Here is a 23,233-nt window from a genome sequence, read left to right on the forward strand (position 1 = left end):
TAAATTATGTGTCTGTATTCCTATGCTGGGAAGAGTGAATGGCATGTTCAGAAACACAAATATTGCATGGAACCCATCTGAGCATTGTGAGTGAAGTGAAGAACTGAATATTCATAAACTTTGCATTCTGACCAATATGGAGCATATTCATTTCCTCACCATCCTCAGTACCCTCTGTGCATTGTGGAGGATTCAGAGCTCCTACCGAAGCCCTATCACACTTTTCATTTGTTGGAACCTCTAAATATTGAACAAAAACAGCACCTGTATAAATTTTAAGAACTCCACTCCATTGAAGCACTTAACACAATGACTATCCCAAATAATGTTGGGAAAGTTGAAATTTCCGACTATAATTACCCTATTATTATTTTAACACACAGTTATTGCTAATTCCAAGCCAAGAGGAATCCCTGGATGTGATGCTTGCTACAAATCAAGCACTTTCAGATAAATTGGGTGCATAATAGTGCCGAGGAAAATGGGATGATCTGTTTGGTAACATGTGGGGTTATTGGCCAACAGGGAACAGGTAAGGTTTTCTCCAACCTCTCAACTGACTTGGACAAAAGTCTCAGTCAAAACGGTGTGACCACATTCTTCTACCGAGTAGAATATACGGGATTTGGGGGGGAAACAGTGTGAACTGAACACACCTGGACATTTTTGTCGAAAGAAGAAATGGATGCAAACGACTGATCCCACTCTGTCAAACACGGGAAATGTTTCTCATAACCTCATCTGCATCTCCTGCTCCATTTTTACCTTGATTTTTCCCTTTGGCTGGAGTTTCATTTTATCCTCAGTGGGTTGCATTCCTGGCTCATTTACTTTCCGCTCCTCAGGTATCGTTTCAGCAGTTTTGTCTTCTGAGACAACAGGAAGAAATGCAGTGAAGAAAAAATAGCATTAATTACAAACGTAGAGGGCGAGATCTTCTGGCTGTTCACGACGGTGGCATCATCCAGTCCCACCAACGTGGGGTGGAATCAATGGGAAATCCCAGTGACAATGGTGGGACCCGATGATGCTGCCGACTTCCGCCGCCTCGAAGCAGGCCACGGGGAGACTGAGAATCTCGCCCAGTGCCTTTGATCAAAAAGGTGTCCAAATCTCATGACTGCAAAAACCATTTCTCAAACAAACCTTTGCATCAAAGCGATCAATATAACGTCCTGAAAAAGAACAATTACGGACTGAAATCTAACAGGTGGGTTTGGACAGATGATCTGTCCAATAATGGACAGCAGAAAGGGTGTATGTGGGACATAATCAACATGTGGTTCTGATGAAAGCACGTAAGTTAGAGTAAAGGTTACTCACTACCATAGTGTTCCGCAGAGATTTGTTTTAGTTTTCTTTTTGTTTCTCAATTTAAAGTGGCCAATTCTTTTCTTTTTCCAATTAAGGGACAATTTAGGGTGACCAGTCAACCTACCCTGCACAGCTTTGGGTTGTGGGGATGTGACCCACACAGATACGGGGAGAATATCTAAACTCCACACCCACAGTGACCAAGGGCCGGGATCGAACCCGGGTCCTCAGCACCATGAGATAGCAGTGCGAACCACTGTGCCATCGTGCCACTCTGTTCTGCAGAGATTTTTGAACCTGCAATTTTTTCCAATGATTTACATACTCTAATATGTAAAATACTAGATAATTTGATCACTTTACAATGTGTGAAGCTCAGCATCAACAGACTTAGAAATCATGAGTCAGGGTGGTGCTGTGGATTACTGCACCAATTAATTAATATCCAATTTTCACTGGCAAGTTATGTTATTAATCCTACACCAGGCACCACTGTAAGCACAAAACGGACCAGGCTTCGTCCCTGTGTTCTCACGTCCTAAGTTATCCGTATTTGGAAAAACGAATGTCTCCAAACTCAGAATAAGTGGGTTTCCCACGATCCTCGAAACGAAAGTCTGCATTGATCAGTTAACTGGCTCAAGTGTTTTCAGACTGTACCTTTCTTCATTGGATTCATCCTGAAATGGAACAGGGAACAATCACAATGGCTGCCGTGACAGCATAGTGCCTCAATGTGTTCTGATTGGGAACTTCTGATGCCAACAGCTACTTATATTGACGCTTGAAGTCTGCTCTCTCTGTATCCTAATATTTAGCAATCGAAAATACATTCAGTACAAAAGGAGCCAGCTGCTGAATTCTTATGTATAAGTAACTAGATTCACCTATTCCATTATGTTTTCGTGCTGTTCTAGATCTTTGATTAATACTGCCAATGCATCCCAGCTTTACCTTAACCTACTCAATATTATTTTCAGCTTTGAGAAGTTCAGCTCCACCTTTTGTCTGAGGAAGAGGCAGCATTGTGCTAATGCAACGATGGCAAAGCAACCGGGCTCAACTCTATATTGTACCTCTTATACACCAAGGTAGTTTGTGCATTATTGTACACAAAGCTGAAATCTATTCTATCTGGTTGATTGGGAAGGCAGGGGCAGAATGGGTGGCAAAGACTTCCTCTCTGCTCTGCAAAACATTCAAATTTGTTGCGACATTGAGAGAATCTCAGAGTAAATTATGTGTCTTCCTATGCTGGGAAGAGTGAATGGCATGTTCAGAAACGCAAAGATTGCATGGAACCCATCTGAGCACTTGTGAGTGAAGAACTGAATATTCATAAACTTTGCATTCAGACCAATATGGAGAATATTCAATTCCTCACCATCCTCAGTACCCTCTGTGCATTGTGGAGGATTCAGAGCTCCTACCAAAGCCCTATTACACTTTTCATTTGTTGGAACCTCTAAATATTGAACAAAAACAGCACCTGTATAAATTTTAAGAACTCCACTCCATCGAAGCACTTAACACAATGACTATCCCAAATAATGTTGGGAAAGTTGAAATTTCTGACTATAATTACCCTATTATTATTTTAACACACAGTTATTGCTAATTCCAAGCCAAGCGGAATCCCTGGATGTGATGCTGGCTACAAACCAAGCACTTTCAGGTAAATTGGGTGTATAATAGTGCCGAGGAAAATGGGATGATCTGTTTGGTAATGTGTGGGTTCTTGGCCAACAGGGAACAGGTAAAGTTTTCTCCAACCTCTCAACTGACTTGGACAAAAGTCTCCGTCAAAATGGTGTGACCACATTCTTCTACCGAGTAGAATATACGGGATTTGGGGAGGAAACAGTGTGAACTGAACACACCTGGACATTTTTGTCAAAAGAAGAAATGGATGCAAATGACTGATCCCACTCTGTCAAACACAGGAAATGTTTCTCAAAACCTCATCTGCACCTCCTCTCCATTTTTACCTTGATTTTTTTCTTCGGCTGGAGTTTCATTTTCCCCCTCAGTGGGTTGCAAACCTGACTCATTTACTTTCAGCTCCTCAGGTATCTGCTCAGCAGCTGTGCATTCTGAGACAACAGGAAGAAATGCAGTAAAAAACAAATAGCATTAATTACAGACATAGAGGGCGAGATCTTCTGGCTGTTCACGACGGTGGCTTCTTCTAGTACCACCAACGTGGGGAGGAATCAATGGGAAATCCCAGTGACAATGGTGGGACCCGATGATGCTGCCGCCTTCCGCCACCTCGAAGCAGGCCACGGGGAGACAGAGAATCTCGCCCAGTGTCTTTGATCAAAAAGGTGTCCAAATCTCATGACTGCAAAAACCATTTCTCAAACAAACCTTTGCATCAGTGCGATCAATATAATGTCCTGAAAAAGAACAATTACGGACTGAAATCTAACAGGTGGGTTTGGACAGATCATCTGTCCAATAATGGACAGCAGAAAGTGTGTATGTGGGACATAATCAACAAGTGGTTCTGATGAAAGCACGTAGTTAGAGTAAAGGTTACTCACTACCATGTGTTCCGCAGAGATTTGTTTTAGTTTTCTTTTTGTTTCTCAATTTAAAGTGGCCAATTCTTTTCTTTTTCCAATTAAGGGACAATTTAGGGTGACCAGTCCACCTATCCTGCACAACTTTGGGTTGTGGGGATGTGACCCACACAGACACGGGGAGAATATCTAAACTCCACACCCACAGTGACCAAGGGCCGGGATCGAACCCGGGTCCTCAGCACCATGAGATAGCAGTGCGAACCACTGTGCCATCGTGCCACTCTGTTCTGCAGAGATTTTTGAACCTGCAATGTTTTCCAATGATTTACATACTCTAATATGTAAAATACTAGATAATTTGATCACTTTACAATGTGTGAAGCTCAGCATCAACAGACTTGAAATCATGAGTCAGGGTGGTGCTGTGGATTACTGCACCAATTAATTAATATCCAATTTTCACTGGCAAGTTATGTTATTAATCCTACACCAGGCACCACTGTAAGCACAAAACGGACCAGGCTTCGTCCCTGTGTTCTCACGTCCTAAGTTATCCGTATTTGGAAAAACGAATGTCTCCAAACTCAGAATAAGTGGGTTTCCCGCGATCCTCGAAATGAAAGTCTGCATTGATCAGTTAACTGGCTCAAGTGTTTTCAGACTGTACCTTTCTTCATTGGATTCATCCTGAAATGGAACAGGGAACAATCACAATGGCTGCCGTGACAGCATAGTGTTCTGATTGGGAACTTCTGATGCCAACAGCTACTTATATTGACGCTTGAAGTCTGTTCTCTCTGTATCCTAATATTTAGCAATCGAAAATACATTCAGTACAAAAGCAGCCAGCTGCTGAATTCTTATGTATAAGTAACTAGATTGACCTATTCCATTATGTTTTTGTGCTGTTCTAGATCTTTGATTAATACTGCCAATGCATCCCAGCTTTACCTTAACCTACTCAATATTATTTTCAGCTTCGAGAAGTTCAGCTCCACCTTTTGTCTGAGGAAGAGGCAGCATTGTGCTAATGCAACGATGGCAAAGCAACCAGGCTCAACTCTATATTGTACCTCTTATACACCAAGGTAGTTTGTGCATTAATGTACATAAAGCTGAAATCTATTCTATCTGGTTGATTGGGAAGGCAGGGGCAGAATGGATGGCAAAGACTTGCTCTCTGCTCTGCAAAACATTCAATTTTGTTACGACATTGAGAGAATTCTCAGAGTAAATTATGTGTCTGTATTCCTATGCTGGGAAGAGTGAATGGCATGTTCAGAAACACAAAGATTGCATGGAACCCATCTGAGCACTTGTGAGTGAAGAACTGAATATTCATAAACTTTGCATTCAGACCAATATGGAGAATATTCAATTCCTCACCATCCTCAGTACCCTCTGTGCATTGTGGAGGATTCAGAGCTCCTACCAAAGCCCTATTACACTTTTCATTTGTTGGAACCTCTAAATATTGAACAAAAACACCACCTGTATAAATTTTAAGAACTCCACTCCATCGAAGCACTTAACACAATGACTATCCCAAATAATGTTGGGAAAGTTGAAATTTCTGACTATAATTACCCTATTATTATTTTAACACACAGTTATTGCTAATTCCAAGACAAGAAGAATCCCTGGATTCCTGGAAGTGATGCTGGCTACAAACCAAGCACTTTCAGGTAAATTGGGTGTATAATAGTGCCGAGGAAAATGGGATGATCTGTTTGGTAATGTGTGGGTTCTTGGCCAACAGGGAACAGGTAAGGTTTTCTCCAACCTCTCAACTGACTTGGACAAAAATCTCAGTCAAAACGGTGTGACCACATTCTTCTACCGAGTAGAATATACGGGATTTGGGGAGGAAACAGTGTGAACTGAACACACCTGGACATTTTTGTCGAAAGAAGAAATGGATGCAAATGACTGATCCCACTCTGTCAAACACAGGAAATGTTTCTCATAACCTCATCTGCATCTCCTCTCCATTTTTACCTTGATTTTTTCCTTTGGCTGGAGTTTCATTTTCATCCACAGTGGGTTGCAATCCTAGCTCATTTTCTTTCCGCTCCTCAGATATCTGCTCAGCAGTTTTGTCTTCTGAGACAACAGGAAGAAATGCAGTGAAGAACAAACAGAATTAACTACAAACGTAAAGGGCGAGATCTACTGGCTGTTCACGACGGTGGCAACTTCCAGTCCCACCAACATGGGGTGGAATCAATGAGAAATCCCATTGACAATGGCGGGACCCGATGATGCTGCCGACTTCCGCCGCCTCAAAGCAGGCCACGGGGAGACTGAGAATCTCGCCCAGTGTCTTTGATCAAAAAGGTGTCCAAATCTCATGACTGCAAAAACCATTTCTCAAACAAACCTTTGCATCAATGCGATCAATATAATGTCCTGAAAAAGAACAATTACGGACTGAAATCTAACAGGTGGGTTTGGACAGATGATCTGTCCAATAATGGACAGCAGAAAGTGTGTATGTGGGACACAATCAACAAGTGGTTCTGATGAAAGCACGTAGTTAGAGTAAAGGTTACTCACTACCATGTGTTCCACAGAGATTTGTTTTAGTTTTCTTTTTGTTTCTCAATTTAAAGTGCTCAATTCTTTTCTTTTTCCAATTAAGGGGCAATTTAGGGTGACCAGTCAACCTACCCTGCACAGCTTTGGGTTGTTGGGATGAAAGCCACACAGACACGGGGAGAATATCTGAACTCCACACCCACAGTGACCAAAAGCCGGGTTCGAACCCGGGTCCTCAGCACCATGAGATAGCAGTGCAAACCACTGTGCCATCATGCCACTCAGTTCTGCTGAGATTTTTGAACCTGCAATGTTTTCCAATGATTTACATACTCTAATATGTAAAATACTAGATACTTTGATCAATTTACAATGTATGAAGCTCTGCATCAACAGACTTGAAATCATGAATCAGGGTGGTGCTGTGGATGACTGCACCAATTAATCAATATCCAATTTTCACTGGCAAGTTATGTTATTAATCCTACACCAGGCACCACTGTAAGCATAAAACGGGTCAGGCTTCGTTCATGTGTTCTCACGTCCTAAGTTATCCGTATTTGGAAAAACGAATGTCTCCAAACTTAGAATAAGTGGGTTTCCCGCGATCCTCAAAATGCAAGTCTGCATTGATCAGTTAACTGGCTCAAGTGTTTTCAGGCCGTACCTTTCTTCAATGGATTCATCCTGAAATGGAACAGGGAACAATCACAATGGCTGTCGTGACAGCATAGTGCCTCAATGTGTTCTGATTGGGAACTTCTGATGCCAACAGCTACTTAATTGACGCTTGAAGTCTGCTCTCTCTGTATCCTAATATTTAGCAATCGAAAATACATTCAGTACAAAAGCAGCCAGCTGCTCAATTCTTATATATAAGTAACTAGATTCACCTATTCCATTATGTTTTCGTGCTGTTCTAGATCTTTGATTAATACTGCCAATGCATCCCAGCTTTACCTTAACCTACTCAATATTATTTTCAGCTTTGAGAAGTTCAGCTCCACCTATTGTCTGAGGAAGAGGCAACATCATGCAAATGCAATGATAGCAAAGCAACCGGGCTCAACTCTATATTGTACCTCAAGGTAGTTTGTGCATTAATGTACACAAAGCTGAAATCTATTCTATTTGGTTAATTGGGAAGGCAGGGGCAGAATGGATGGCAAAGACTTGCTCTCTGCTCTGCAAAACATTCAATTTTGTTACGACATTGAGAGAATTCTCAGAGTAAATTATGTGTCTGTATTCCTATGCTGGGAAGAGTGAATGGCATTTTCAGAAACACAAAGATTGCATGGAACCCATCTGAGCACCTGTGAGTGAAGTGAAGAACTGAATATTCATAACCTTTGCATTCTGACCAATATGGAGCATATTCATTTCCTCACCATCCTCAGTACCCTCTGTGCATTGTGGAGGATTCAGAGCTCCTACCGAAGCCCTATTACACTTTTCTACTTGTTGGAATCTCTAAATATTGAACAAAAAGAGCACCTGTATAAATGTTATGAACTCCACTCCATTGAAGCACTTGACACCATGACTATCCAAAATCACATTGGGAATGTTGAAATTGCAGAATATAATTACCCTATTATTATTTTAACACAAGTCATTGCTAATTCCAAGCCAAGCGGCTCCTGGGTCTTAAATCCTCCCTTTCAACAGTTGCCCAATAATCGCAATCGTAAATGTCATTCTAAAACGCTGAAAGCTTTACAGAGAAACAGGCAACAACAAAATCCCTGCATGTGATTCTGTCTACAAACCAAGCACTTTCAGGTAAATTGTGTGTATAATATTGCCGAGGAAAATGGGATGATCTGTTTGGTAATGTGTGGGTTCTTGGCCAACAGGGAACAGGTGAGCTTTTCTCCAACCTCTCAACTGACTTTGACCAAAGTCTCAGTCAAAATAGTGTGACAACGTTCTTCTACCGAGCAGAATATACGGGATATGGAGAGGAAACAGTGTGAACTGAACACACCTGGACATTTTTGTCGAAAGAGATAAATGGATGCAAATGACTGATCCACTCTGTCAAACACAGGAAATGTTTCTCAAAACCTCATCTGCACCTCCTCTCCATTTTTACCTTGATTTTTCCCTTCGGCTGGAGTTTCATTTTCCCCCTCAGTGGGTTGCAAACCTGACTCATTTACTTTCCGCTCCTCAGGTATCTGCTCAGCAGCTGTGCATTCTGAGACAACAGGAAGAAATGCAGTTAAAAACAAATAGCATTAATTACAAACATAGAGGGCGAGATCTTCCGGCTGTTCACGATGGTGGCTTCTTCTAGTACCACCAACGTGGGGAGGAATCAATGGGAAATCCCAGTGACAATGGTGGGACCCGATGATGCTGCCGTCTTCCGCCACCTCGAAGCAGACCACGGGGAGACAGAGAATCTCGCCCAGTGTCTTTGATCAAAAAGGTGTCCAAATCTCATGACTGCAAAAACCATTTCTAAAACAAACCTTTGCATTAATGCGATCAATATAATGTCCTGAAAAAGAACAATTACGGACTGAAATCTAACAGGTGGGTTTGGACAGATGATCTGTCCAATAATGGACAGCAGAAAGTGTGTATGTGGGACATAATCAACAAGTGGTTCTGATGAAAGCACGTAGTTAGAGTAAAGGTTACTCACTACCAGGTGGTCTGCAGAGATTTGTTTTAATTTTCTTTTTGTTTCTCAATTTAAAGTGGCCAATTCTTTTCTTTTTCCAATTAAGGGACAATTTAGGGTGACCAGTCCACCTACCCTGCACAACTTTGGGTTGTGGGGATGAGACCCACACAGACACGGGGAGAATATCTAAACTCCACACCCACAGTGACCAAGGGCCGGGATCGAACCCGGGTCCTCAGCACCATGAGATAGCAGTGCGAACCACTGTGCCATCGTGCCACTCTGTTCTGCAGAGATTTTTCAACCTGCACTTTTTTCCAATGATTTACATACTCTGTAATATGTAAAATAGTAGATACTTTGATCAATTTACAATGTCTGAAGCTCTGCATCAACAGACTTGAAATTTGAAATTGGTGGTGCTGTGAATTTGCTGCACCAATTAATCAATATCCAATTTTTACTGGCAAGTTATGTTATTAATCCTACACAAGGAAGCATTGTAAGCACAAAACGGGTCAGGCTTTGTTCCTGGGTTCTCATGTCTTAAGTTATCAGTATGTGGAGAAACAAATATCTCAAAACTCAGAATAAGTGGCTTTCCCGCGATCCTCGAAAGGCAAGTCTGCATTGATCAGTTCACTGGCTCAAGTGTTTTCAGACTGTACCTTTATTCATTGGATTCATCCTGAAATGGAACAGGGAACAATCACAAAGTCTGCACTGACAGCATAGTGCCCCAATGTATTCTGATTGGGAACTTCTGATGCAAACACCTACTTATATTGACGCTTGAAGTCTGCTCTCTCTGTATTCTAATATTTAGCAATCGAAAATTGATTCAGTACAAAAGCAGCCAGCTGCTGAATTGTTATATATAAATAACTCGATTCACATATTCCATTATGTTTTAGTGCTGTTCTAGACTCTTTGATTAATACTGCCAATGCATCCCAGCTTTATCTTAACTGACTCAATATTATTTTCAGCTTTGAGACCTTCAAAGGTGGGGCTGGTTTAGCTCACTGGGCTAAATCGCAGGCATTTAAAGCAGACCAAGCAGGCCAGCAGCACGGTTCGATTCCCGTACCAGCCCCCCCGAACAGACGCCGGAATGTGGCGTCTAGGGGCTTTTCACAGTAACTTCATTGAAGCATACTCGTGACAATAAGCGATTTTCATTTCATTTTCATTTCATTTCATTTCAGCTCCATCTTTTGGCTGAGGAACAGGCAACATCATGCTAATGCAATGATAGCAAAGCAACCGCGCTAAACTCTATATTGGACCTCTTATATACCAGGGTAGTTTGTGCATCAATGTACACAAAGCTGAAATCTATTCTATCTGGTTGATTGGGAAGGGAGGGGCAGAACGGATGGCAAAGACTTGCTCTCTGCTCTGCAAAACATTCAATTTTGTTACGACATTGAGAGAATTCTCAGAGTAAATTATGTGTCTGTATTCCTATGCTGGGAAGAGTGAATGGCATGTTCAGAAACACAAATATTGCATGGAACCCATCTGAGCACTTGTGAGTGAAGTGAAGAACTGAATATTCATAAACTTTGCATTCTGACCAATATGGAGCATATTCATTTCCTCACCATCCTCAGTACCCTCTGTGCATTGTGGAGGATTCAGAGCTCCTACCGAAGCCCTATCACACTTTTCATTTGTTGGAACCTCTAAATATTGAACAAAAACAGCACCTGTATAAATTTTAAGAACTCCACTCCATTGAAGCACTTAACACAATGACTATCCCAAATAATGTTGGGAAAGTTGAAATTTCCGACTATAATTACCCTATTATTATTTTAACACACAGTTATTGCTAATTCCAAGCCAAGAGGAATCCCTGGATGTGATGCTTGCTACAAATCAAGCACTTTCAGATAAATTGGGTGCATAATAGTGCCGAGGAAAATGGGATGATCTGTTTGGTAACATGTGGGTTATTGGCCAACAGGGAACAGGTAAGGTTTTCTCCAACCTCTCAACTGACTTGGACAAAAGTCTCAGTCAAAACGGTGTGACCACATTCTTCTACCGAGTAGAATATACGGGATTTGGGGGGGAAACAGTGTGAACTGAACACACCTGGACATTTTTGTCGAAAGAAGAAATGGATGCAAACGACTGATCCCACTCTGTCAAACACGGGAAATGTTTCTCAAAACCTCATCTGCACCTCCTCTCCATTTTTACCTTGATTTTTCCCTTCGGCTGGAGTTTCATTTTCCCCCTCAGTGGGTTGCAAACCTGACTCATTTACTTTCCGCTCCTCAGGTATCTGCTCAGCAGCTGTGCATTCTGAGACAACAGGAAGAAATGCAGTTAAAAACAAATAGCATTAATTACAAACATAGAGGGCGAGATCTTCCGGCTGTTCACGATGGTGGCTTCTTCTAGTACCACCAACGTGGGGAGGAATCAATGGGAAATCCCAGTGACAATGGTGGGACCCGATGATGCTGCCGTCTTCCGCCACCTCGAAGCAGACCACGGGGAGACAGAGAATCTCGCCCAGTGTCTTTGATCAAAAAGGTGTCCAAATCTCATGACTGCAAAAACCATTTCTAAAACAAACCTTTGCATTAATGCGATCAATATAATGTCCTGAAAAAGAACAATTACGGACTGAAATCTAACAGGTGGGTTTGGACAGATGATCTGTCCAATAATGGACAGCAGAAAGTGTGTATGTGGGACATAATCAACAAGTGGTTCTGATGAAAGCACGTAGTTAGAGTAAAGGTTACTCACTACCAGGTGGTCTGCAGAGATTTGTTTTAATTTTCTTTTTGTTTCTCAATTTAAAGTGGCCAATTCTTTTCTTTTTCCAATTAAGGGACAATTTAGGGTGACCAGTCCACCTACCCTGCACAACTTTGGGTTGTGGGGATGAGACCCACACAGACACGGGGAGAATATCTAAACTCCACACCCACAGTGACCAAGGGCCGGGATCGAACCCGGGTCCTCAGCACCATGAGATAGCAGTGCGAACCACTGTGCCATCGTGCCACTCTGTTCTGCAGAGATTTTTCAACCTGCACTTTTTTCCAATGATTTACATACTCTGTAATATGTAAAATAGTAGATACTTTGATCAATTTACAATGTCTGAAGCTCTGCATCAACAGACTTGAAATTTGAAATTGGTGGTGCTGTGAATTTGCTGCACCAATTAATCAATATCCAATTTTTACTGGCAAGTTATGTTATTAATCCTACACAAGGAAGCATTGTAAGCACAAAACGGGTCAGGCTTTGTTCCTGGGTTCTCATGTCTTAAGTTATCAGTATGTGGAGAAACAAATATCTCAAAACTCAGAATAAGTGGCTTTCCCGCGATCCTCGAAAGGCAAGTCTGCATTGATCAGTTCACTGGCTCAAGTGTTTTCAGACTGTACCTTTATTCATTGGATTCATCCTGAAATGGAACAGGGAACAATCACAAAGTCTGCACTGACAGCATAGTGCCCCAATGTATTCTGATTGGGAACTTCTGATGCAAACACCTACTTATATTGACGCTTGAAGTCTGCTCTCTCTGTATTCTAATATTTAGCAATCGAAAATTGATTCAGTACAAAAGCAGCCAGCTGCTGAATTGTTATATATAAATAACTCGATTCACATATTCCATTATGTTTTAGTGCTGTTCTAGACTCTTTGATTAATACTGCCAATGCATCCCAGCTTTATCTTAACTGACTCAATATTATTTTCAGCTTTGAGACCTTCAAAGGTGGGGCTGGTTTAGCTCACTGGGCTAAATCGCAGGCATTTAAAGCAGACCAAGCAGGCCAGCAGCACGGTTCGATTCCCGTACCAGCCCCCCCGAACAGACGCCGGAATGTGGCGTCTAGGGGCTTTTCACAGTAACTTCATTGAAGCATACTCGTGACAATAAGCGATTTTCATTTCATTTTCATTTCATTTCATTTCAGCTCCATCTTTTGGCTGAGGAACAGGCAACATCATGCTAATGCAATGATAGCAAAGCAACCGCGCTAAACTCTATATTGGACCTCTTATATACCAGGGTAGTTTGTGCATCAATGTACACAAAGCTGAAATCTATTCTATCTGGTTGATTGGGAAGGGAGGGGCAGAACGGATGGCAAAGACTTGCTCTCTGCTCTGCAAAACATTCAATTTTGTTACGACATTGAGAGAATTCTCAGAGTAAATTATGTGTCTGTATTCCTATGCTGGGAAGAGTGAATGGCATGTTCAGAAACACAAATATTGCATGGAACCCATCTGAGCACTTGTGAGTGAAGTGAAGAACTGAATATTCATAAACTTTGCATTCTGACCAATATGGAGCATATTCATTTCCTCACCATCCTCAGTACCCTCTGTGCATTGTGGAGGATTCAGAGCTCCTACCGAAGCCCTATCACACTTTTCATTTGTTGGAACCTCTAAATATTGAACAAAAACAGCACCTGTATAAATTTTAAGAACTCCACTCCATTGAAGCACTTAACACAATGACTATCCCAAATAATGTTGGGAAAGTTGAAATTTCCGACTATAATTACCCTATTATTATTTTAACACACAGTTATTGCTAATTCCAAGCCAAGAGGAATCCCTGGATGTGATGCTTGCTACAAATCAAGCACTTTCAGATAAATTGGGTGCATAATAGTGCCGAGGAAAATGGGATGATCTGTTTGGTAACATGTGGGTTATTGGCCAACAGGGAACAGGTAAGGTTTTCTCCAACCTCTCAACTGACTTGGACAAAAGTCTCAGTCAAAACGGTGTGACCACATTCTTCTACCGAGTAGAATATACGGGATTTGGGGGGGAAACAGTGTGAACTGAACACACCTGGACATTTTTGTCGAAAGAAGAAATGGATGCAAACGACTGATCCCACTCTGTCAAACACGGGAAATGTTTCTCATAACCTCATCTGCATCTCCTCTCCATTTTTACCTTGATTTTTCCCTTTGGCTGGAGTTTCATTTTTATCCTCAGTGGGTTGCATTCCTGGCTCATTTACTTTCCGCTCCTCAGGTATCGTTTCAGCAGTTTTGTCTTCTGAGACAACAGGAAGAAATGCAGTGAAGAAAAAATAGCATTAATTACAAACGTAGAGGGCGAGATCTTCTGGCTGTTCACGATGGTGGCATCATCCAGTCCCACCAACGTGGGGTGGAATCAATGAGAAATCCCACTGACAATGGTGGGACCCGATGATGCTGCCGACTTCCGCCGCCTCGAAGCAGGCCACGGGGAGACTGAGAATCTCGCCCAGTGCCTTTGATCAAAAAGGTGTCCAAATCTCATGACTGCAAAAACCATTTCTCAAACAAACCTTTGCATCAAAGCGATCAATATAACGTCCTGAAAAAGAACAATTACGGACTGAAATCTAACAGGTGGGTTTGGACAGATGATCTGTCCAATAATGGACAGCAGAAAGGGTGTATGTGGGACATAATCAACATGTGGTTCTGATGAAAGCACGAAGTTAGAGTAAAGGTTACTCACTACCATATGTTCCGCAGAGATTTGTTTTAGTTTTCTTTTTGTTTCTCAATTTAAAGTGGCCAATTCTTTTCTTTTTCCAATTAAGGGACAATTTAGGGTGACCAGTCAACCTATCCTGCACAGCTTTGGGTTGTGGGGATGTGACCCACACAGATACGGGGAGAATATCTAAACTCCACACCCACAGTGACCAAGGGCCGGGATCGAACCCGGGTCCTCAGCACCATGAGATAGCAGTGCGAACCACTGTGCCATCGTGCCACTCTGTTCTGCAGAGATTTTTGAACCTGCAATTTTTTCCAATGATTTACATACTCTAATATGTAAAATACTAGATAATTTGATCACTTTACAATGTGTGAAGCTCAGCATCAACAGACTAGAAATCATGAGTCAGGGTGGTGCTGTGGATTACTGCACCAATTAATTAATATCCAATTTTCACTGGCAAGTTATGTTATTAATCCTACACCAGGCACCACTGTAAGCACAAAACGGACCAGGCTTCGTCCCTGTGTTCTCACGTCCTAAGTTATCCGTATTTGGAAAAACGAATGTCTCCAAACTCAGAATAAGTGGGTTTCCCACGATCCTCGAAACGAAAGTCTGCATTGATCAGTTAACTGGCTCAAGTGTTTTCAGACTGTACCTTTCTTCATTGGATTCATCCTGAAATGGAACAGGGAACAATCACAATGGCTGCCGTGACAGCATAGTGCCTCAATGTGTTCTGATTGGGAACTTCTGATGCCAACAGCTACTTATATTGACGCTTGAAGTCTGCTCTCTCTGTATCCTAATATTTAGCAATCGAAAATACATTCAGTACAAAAGGAGCCAGCTGCTGAATTCTTATGTATAAGTAACTAGATTCACCTATTCCATTATGTTTTCGTGCTGTTCTAGATCTTTGATTAATACTGCCAATGCATCCCAGCTTTACCTTAACCTACTCAATATTATTTTCAGCTTTGAGAAGTTCAGCTCCACCTTTTGTCTGAGGAAGAGGCAGCATTGTGCTAATGCAACGATGGCAAAGCAACCGGGCTCAACTCTATATTGTACCTCTTATACACCAAGGTAGTTTGTGCATTATTGTACACAAAGCTGAAATCTATTCTATCTGGTTGATTGGGAAGGCAGGGGCAGAATGGGTGGCAAAGACTTCCTCTCTGCTCTGCAAAACATTCAAATTTGTTGCGACATTGAGAGAAATCTCAGAGTAAATTATGTGTCTTCCTATGCTGGGAAGAGTGAATGGCATGTTCAGAAACGCAAAGATTGCATGGAACCCATCTGAGCACTTGTGAGTGAAGAACTGAATATTCATAAACTTTGCATTCAGACCAATATGGAGAATATTCAATTCCTCACCATCCTCAGTACCCTCTGTGCATTGTGGAGGATTCAGAGCTCCTACCAAACCCTATTACACTTTTCATTTGTTGGAACCTCTAAATATTGAACAAAAACAGCACCTGTATAAATTTTAAGAACTCCACTCCATCGAAGCACTTAACACAATGACTATCCCAAATAATGTTGGGAAAGTTGAAATTTCCAACTATAATTACCCTATTATTATTTTAACACACAGTTATTGCTAATTCCAAGCCAAGCGGAATCCCTGGATGTGATGCTGGCTACAAACCAAGCACTTTCAGGTAAATTGGGTGTATAATAGTGCCGAGGAAAATGGGATGATCTGTTTGGTAATGTGTGGGTTCTTGGCCAACAGGGAACAGGTAAAGTTTTCTCCAACCTCTCAACTGACTTGGACAAAAGTCTCCGTCAAAATGGTGTGACCACATTCTTCTACCGAGTAGAATATACGGGATTTGGGGAGGAAACAGTGTGAACTGAACACACCTGGACATTTTTGTCAAAAGAAGAAATGGATGCAAATGACTGATCCCACTCTGTCAAACACAGGAAATGTTTCTCAAAACCTCATCTGCACCTCCTCTCCATTTTTACCTTGATTTTTTTCTTCGGCTGGAGTTTCATTTTCCCCCTCAGTGGGTTGCAAACCTGACTCATTTACTTTCAGCTCCTCAGGTATCTGCTCAGCAGCTGTGCATTCTGAGACAACAGGAAGAAATGCAGTAAAAAAACAAATAGCATTAATTACAGACATAGAGGGCGAGATCTTCTGGCTGTTCACGATGGTGGCTTCTTCTAGTACCACCAACGTGGGGAGGAATCAATGGGAAATCCCAGTGACAATGGTGGGACCCGATGATGCTGCCGCCTTCCGCCACCTCGAAGCAGGCCACGGGGAGACAGAGAATCTCGCCCAGTGTCTTTGATCAAAAAGGTGTCCAAATCTCATGACTGCAAAAACCATTTCTCAAACAAACCTTTGCATCAGTGCGATCAATATAATGTCCTGAAAAAGAACAATTACGGACTGAAATCTAACAGGTGGGTTTGGACAGATGATCTGTCCAATAATGGACAGCAGAAAGTGTGTATGTGGGACATAATCAACAAGTGGTTCTGATGAAAGCACGTAGTTAGAGTAAAGGTTACTCACTACCATGTGTTCCGCAGAGATTTGTTTTAGTTTTCTTTTTGTTTCTCAATTTAAAGTGGCCAATTCTTTTCTTTTTCCAATTAAGGGACAATTTAGGGTGACCAGTCCACCTATCCTGCACAACTTTGGGTTGTGGGGATGTGACCCACACAGACACGGGGAGAATATCTAAACTCCACACCCACAGTGACCAAGGGCCGGGATCGAACCCGGGTCCTCAGCACCATGAGATAGCAGTGCGAACCACTGTGCCATCGTGCCACTCTGTTCTGCAGAGATTTTTGAACCTGCAATGTTTTCCAATGATTTACATACTCTAAAATGTAAAATACTAGATAATTTGATCACTTTACAATGTGTGAAGCTCAGCATCAACAGACTTGAAATCATGAGTCAGGGTGGTGCTGTGGATTACTGCACCAATTAATTAATATCCAATTTTCACTGGCAAGTTATGTTATTAATCCTACACCAGGAACTACTGTAAGCACAAAACGGACCAGGCTTCGTCCCTGTGTTCTCACATCCTAAGTTATCCGTATTTGGAAAAACGAATGTCTCCAAACTCAGAATAAGTGGGTTTCCCGCGATCCTCGAAATGAAAGTCTGCATTGATCAGTTAACTGGCTCAAGTGTTTTCAGACTGTACCTTTCTTCATTGGATTCATCCTGAAATGGAACAGGGAACAATCACAATGGCTGCCGTGACAGCATAGTGTTCTGATTGGGAACTTCTGATGCCAACAGCTACTTATATTGACGCTTGAAGTCTGTTCTCTCTGTATCCTAATATTTAGCAATCGAAAATACATTCAGTACAAAAGCAGCCAGCTGCTGAATTCTTATGTATAAGTAACTAGATTGACCTATTCCATTATGTTTTTGTGCTGTTCTAGATCTTTGATTAATACTGCCAATGCATCCCAGCTTTACCTTAACCTACTCAATATTATTTTCAGCTTCGAGAAGTTCAGCTCCACCTTTTGTCTGAGGAAGAGGCAGCATTGTGCTAATGCAACGATGGCAAAGCAACCAGGCTCAACTCTATATTGTACCTCTTATACACCAAGGTAGTTTGTGCATTAATGTACATAAAGCTGAAATCTATTCTATCTGGTTGATTGGGAAGGCAGGGGCAGAATGGATGGCAAAGACTTGCTCTCTGCTCTGCAAAACATTCAATTTTGTTACGACATTGAGAGAATTCTCAGAGTAAATTATGTGTCTGTATTCCTATGCTGGGAAGAGTGAATGGCATGTTCAGAAACACAAAGATTGCATGGAACCCATCTGAGCACTTGTGAGTGAAGAACTGAATATTCATAAACTTTGCATTCAGACCAATATGGAGAATATTCAATTCCTCACCATCCTCAGTACCCTCTGTGCATTGTGGAGGATTCAGAGCTCCTACCAAAGCCCTATTACACTTTTCATTTGTTGGAACCTCTAAATATTGAACAAAAACACCACCTGTATAAATTTTAAGAACTCCACTCCATCGAAGCACTTAACACAATGACTATCCCAAATAATGTTGGGAAAGTTGAAATTTCTGACTATAATTACCCTATTATTATTTTAACACACAGTTATTGCTAATTCCAAGACAAGAAGAATCCCTGGATTCCTGGAAGTGATGCTGGCTACAAACCAAGCACTTTCAGGTAAATTGGGTGTATAATAGTGCCGAGGAAAATGGGATGATCTGTTTGGTAATGTGTGGGTTCTTGGCCAACAGGGAACAGGTAAGGTTTTCTCCAACCTCTCAACTGACTTGGACAAAAATCTCAGTCAAAACGGTGTGACCACATTCTTCTACCGAGTAGAATATACGGGATTTGGGGAGGAAACAGTGTGAACTGAACACACCTGGACATTTTTGTCGAAAGAAGAAATGGATGCAAATGACTGATCCCACTCTGTCAAACACAGGAAATGTTTCTCATAACCTCATCTGCATCTCCTCTCCATTTTTACCTTGATTTTTTCCTTTGGCTGGAGTTTCATTTTCATCCACAGTGGGTTGCAATCCTAGCTCATTTTCTTTCCGCTCCTCAGATATCTGCTCAGCAGTTTTGTCTTCTGAGACAACAGGAAGAAATGCAGTGAAGAACAAACAGAATTAACTACAAACGTAAAGGGCGAGATCTACTGGCTGTTCACGACGGTGGCAACTTCCAGTCCCACCAACATGGGGTGGAATCAATGAGAAATCCCATTGACAATGGCGGGACCCGATGATGCTGCTGACTTCCGCCGCCTCAAAGCAGGCCACGGGGAGACTGAGAATCTCGCCCAGTGTCTTTGATCAAAAAGGTGTCCAAATCTCATGACTGCAAAAACCATTTCTCAAACAAACCTTTGCATCAATGCGATCAATATAATGTCCTGAAAAAGAACAATTACGGACTGAAATCTAACAGGTGGGTTTGGACAGATGATCTGTCCAATAATGGACAGCAGAAAGTGTGTATGTGGGACACAATCAACAAGTGGTTCTGATGAAAGCACGTAGTTAGAGTAAAGGTTACTCACTACCATGTGTTCCACAGAGATTTGTTTTAGTTTTCTTTTTGTTTCTCAATTTAAAGTGCTCAATTCTTTTCTTTTTCCAATTAAGGGGCAATTTAGGGTGACCAGTCAACCTACCCTGCACAGCTTTGGGTTGTTGGGATGAAAGCCACACAGACACGGGGAGAATATCTGAACTCCACACCCACAGTGACCAAAAGCCGGGTTCGAACCCGGGTCCTCAGCACCATGAGATAGCAGTGCAAACCACTGTGCCATCATGCCACTCAGTTCTGCTGAGATTTTTGAACCTGCAATGTTTTCCAATGATTTACATACTCTAATATGTAAAATACTAGATACTTTGATCAATTTACAATGTATGAAGCTCTGCATCAACAGACTTGAAATCATGAATCAGGGTGGTGCTGTGGATGACTGCACCAATTAATCAATATCCAATTTTCACTGGCAAGTTATGTTATTAATCCTACACCAGGCACCACTGTAAGCATAAAACGGGTCAGGCTTCGTTCATGTGTTCTCACGTCCTAAGTTATCCGTATTTGGAAAAACGAATGTCTCCAAACTTAGAATAAGTGGGTTTCCCGCGATCCTCAAAATGCAAGTCTGCATTGATCAGTTAACTGGCTCAAGTGTTTTCAGGCCGTACCTTTCTTCAATGGATTCATCCTGAAATGGAACAGGGAACAATCACAATGGCTGTCGTGACAGCATAGTGCCTCAATGTGTTCTGATTGGGAACTTCTGATGCCAACAGCTACTTAATTGACGCTTGAAGTCTGCTCTCTCTGTATCCTAATATTTAGCAATCGAAAATACATTCAGTACAAAAGCAGCCAGCTGCTCAATTCTTATATATAAGTAACTAGATTCACCTATTCCATTATGTTTTCGTGCTGTTCTAGATCTTTGATTAATACTGCCAATGCATCCCAGCTTTACCTTAACCTACTCAATATTATTTTCAGCTTTGAGAAGTTCAGCTCCACCTATTGTCTGAGGAAGAGGCAACATCATGCAAATGCAATGATAGCAAAGCAACCGGGCTCAACTCTATATTGTACCTCAAGGTAGTTTGTGCATTAATGTACACAAAGCTGAAATCTATTCTATTTGGTTAATTGGGAAGGCAGGGGCAGAATGGATGGCAAAGACTTGCTCTCTGCTCTGCAAAACATTCAATTTTGTTACGACATTGAGAGAATTCTCAGAGTAAATTATGTGTCTGTATTCCTATGCTGGGAAGAGTGAATGGCATTTTCAGAAACACAAAGATTGCATGGAACCCATCTGAGCACCTGTGAGTGAAGTGAAGAACTGAATATTCATAACCTTTGCATTCTGACCAATATGGAGCATATTCATTTCCTCACCATCCTCAGTACCCTCTGTGCATTGTGGAGGATTCAGAGCTCCTACCGAAGCCCTATTACACTTTTCTACTTGTTGGAATCTCTAAATATTGAACAAAAAGAGCACCTGTATAAATGTTATGAACTCCACTCCATCGAAGCACTTGACACCATGACTATCCAAAATCACATTGGGAATGTTGAAATTGCAGAATATAATTACCCTATTATTATTTTAACACAAGTCATTGCTAATTCCAAGCCAAGCGGCTCCTGGGTCTTAAATCCTCCCTTTCAACAGTTGCCCAATAATCGCAATCGTAAATGTCATTCTAAAACGCTGAAAGCTTTACAGAGAAACAGGCAACAACAAAATCCCTGCATGTGATTCTGTCTACAAACCAAGCACTTTCAGGTAAATTGTGTGTATAATATTGCCGAGGAAAATGGGATGATCTGTTTGGTAATGTGTGGGTTCTTGGCCAACAGGGAACAGGTGAGCTTTTCTCCAACCTCTCAACTGACTTTGACCAAAGTCTCAGTCAAAATAGTGTGACAACGTTCTTCTACCGAGCAGAATATACGGGATATGGAGAGGAAACAGTGTGAACTGAACACACCTGGACATTTTTGTCGAAAGAGATAAATGGATGCAAATGACTGATCCACTCTGTCAAACACAGGAAATGTTTCTCAAAACCTCATCTGCACCTCCTCTCCATTTTTACCTTGATTTTTCCCTTCGGCTGGAGTTTCATTTTCCCCCTCAGTGGGTTGCAAACCTGACTCATTTACTTTCCGCTCCTCAGGTATCTGCTCAGCAGCTGTGCATTCTGAGACAACAGGAAGAAATGCAGTTAAAAACAAATAGCATTAATTACAAACATAGAGGGCGAGATCTTCCGGCTGTTCACGACGGTGGCTTCTTCTAGTACCACCAACGTGGGGTGGAATCAATGGGAAATCCCAGTGACAATGGTGGGACCCGATGATGCTGCCGCCTTCCGCCGCCTCAAAGCAGACCATGGGGAGACAGAGAATCTCGCCCAGTGTCTTTGATCAAAAAGGTGTCCAAATCTCATGACTGCAAAAACCATTTCTAAAACAAACCTTTGCATTAATGCGATCAATATAATGTCCTGAAAAAGAACAATTACGGACTGAAATCTAACAGGTGGGTTTGGACAGATGATCTGTCCAATAATGGACAGCAGAAAGTGTGTATGTGGGATATAATCAACAAGTGGTTCTGATGAAAGCACGTAGTTAGAGTAAAGGTTACTCACTACCAGGTGGTCTGCAGAGATTTGTTTTAATTTTCTTTTTGTTTCTCAATTTAAAGTGCACAATTCGTTTCTTTTTCCAATTAAGGGACAATTTAGGGTGACCAGTCCACCTACCCTGCACAACTTTGGGTTGTGGGGATGAGACCCACACAGACACGGGGAGAATATCTAAACTCCACACCCACAGTGACCAAGGGCCGGGATCGAACCCGGGTCCTCAGCACCATGAGATAGCAGTGCGAACCACTGTGCCATCGTGCCACTCTGTTCTGCAGAGATTTTTCAACCTGCACTTTTTTCCAATGATTTACATACTCTGTAATATGTAAAATAGTAGATACTTTGATCAATTTACAATGTCTGAAGCTCTGCATCAACAGACTTGAAATTTGAAATTGGTGGTGCTGTGAATTTGCTGCACCAATTAATCAATATCCAATTTTTACTGGCAAGTTATGTTATTAATCCTACACAAGGAAGCATTGTAAGCACAAAACGGGTCAGGCTTTGTTCCTGGGTTCTCATGTCTTAAGTTATCAGTATGTGGAGAAACAAATATCTCAAAACTCAGAATAAGTGGCTTTCCCCGCGATCCTCGAAAGGCAAGTCTGCATTGATCAGTTCACTGGCTCAAGTGTTTTCAGACTGTACCTTTATTCATTGGATTCATCCTGAAATGGAACAGGGAACAATCACAAAGTCTGCACTGACAGCATAGTGCCCCAATGTATTCTGATTGGGAACTTCTGATGCAAACACCTACTTATATTGACGCTTGAAGTCTGCTCTCTCTGTATTCTAATATTTAGCAATCGAAAATTGATTCAGTACAAAAGCAGCCAGCTGCTGAATTGTTATATATAAATAACTAGATTCACATATTCCATTATGTTTTAGTGCTGTTCTAGACTCTTTGATTAATACTGCCAATGCATCCCAGCTTTATCTTAACTGACTCAATATTATTTTCAGCTTTGAGACCT

At 41.6% G+C, this 23,233-nt stretch overlaps 1 protein-coding gene across 50 annotated transcripts in view; it reads right to left on the reverse strand.

Annotated features, from left to right (window-relative positions):
* Positions 1-23,233, reverse strand: part of LOC119964914 (torsin-1A-interacting protein 2-like) — an 83,177-nt gene that overhangs the window by 45,892 nt on the left and 14,052 nt on the right. For 30 of the 50 annotated variants that reach the window (XM_038795069.1, XM_038795047.1, XM_038795029.1 and 27 more), the window contains 8 exons: positions 21,693-21,797; positions 19,055-19,159; positions 16,516-16,620; positions 13,981-14,085; positions 11,230-11,334; positions 8,479-8,583; positions 5,841-5,945; positions 3,303-3,407 (listed from right to left, as the gene is read on the reverse strand). In XM_038795069.1, the coding sequence (XP_038650997.1) occupies positions 3,303-3,407; positions 5,841-5,945; positions 8,479-8,583; positions 11,230-11,334; positions 13,981-14,085; positions 16,516-16,620; positions 19,055-19,159; positions 21,693-21,797 (840 nt within the window). The remainder of the gene's footprint in view (positions 1-3,302; positions 3,408-5,840; positions 5,946-8,478; positions 8,584-11,229; positions 11,335-13,980; positions 14,086-16,515; positions 16,621-19,054; positions 19,160-21,692; positions 21,798-23,233) is intronic. The other 20 variants (XM_038795068.1, XM_038795057.1, XM_038795063.1 and 17 more) reach the window with 17 other exon arrangements.

Source organism: Scyliorhinus canicula, chromosome 4 (assembly GCF_902713615.1).
Source record: "Scyliorhinus canicula chromosome 4, sScyCan1.1, whole genome shotgun sequence".
In the NCBI taxonomy this organism is placed as follows: Eukaryota; Metazoa; Chordata; class Chondrichthyes; order Carcharhiniformes; family Scyliorhinidae; genus Scyliorhinus; species Scyliorhinus canicula.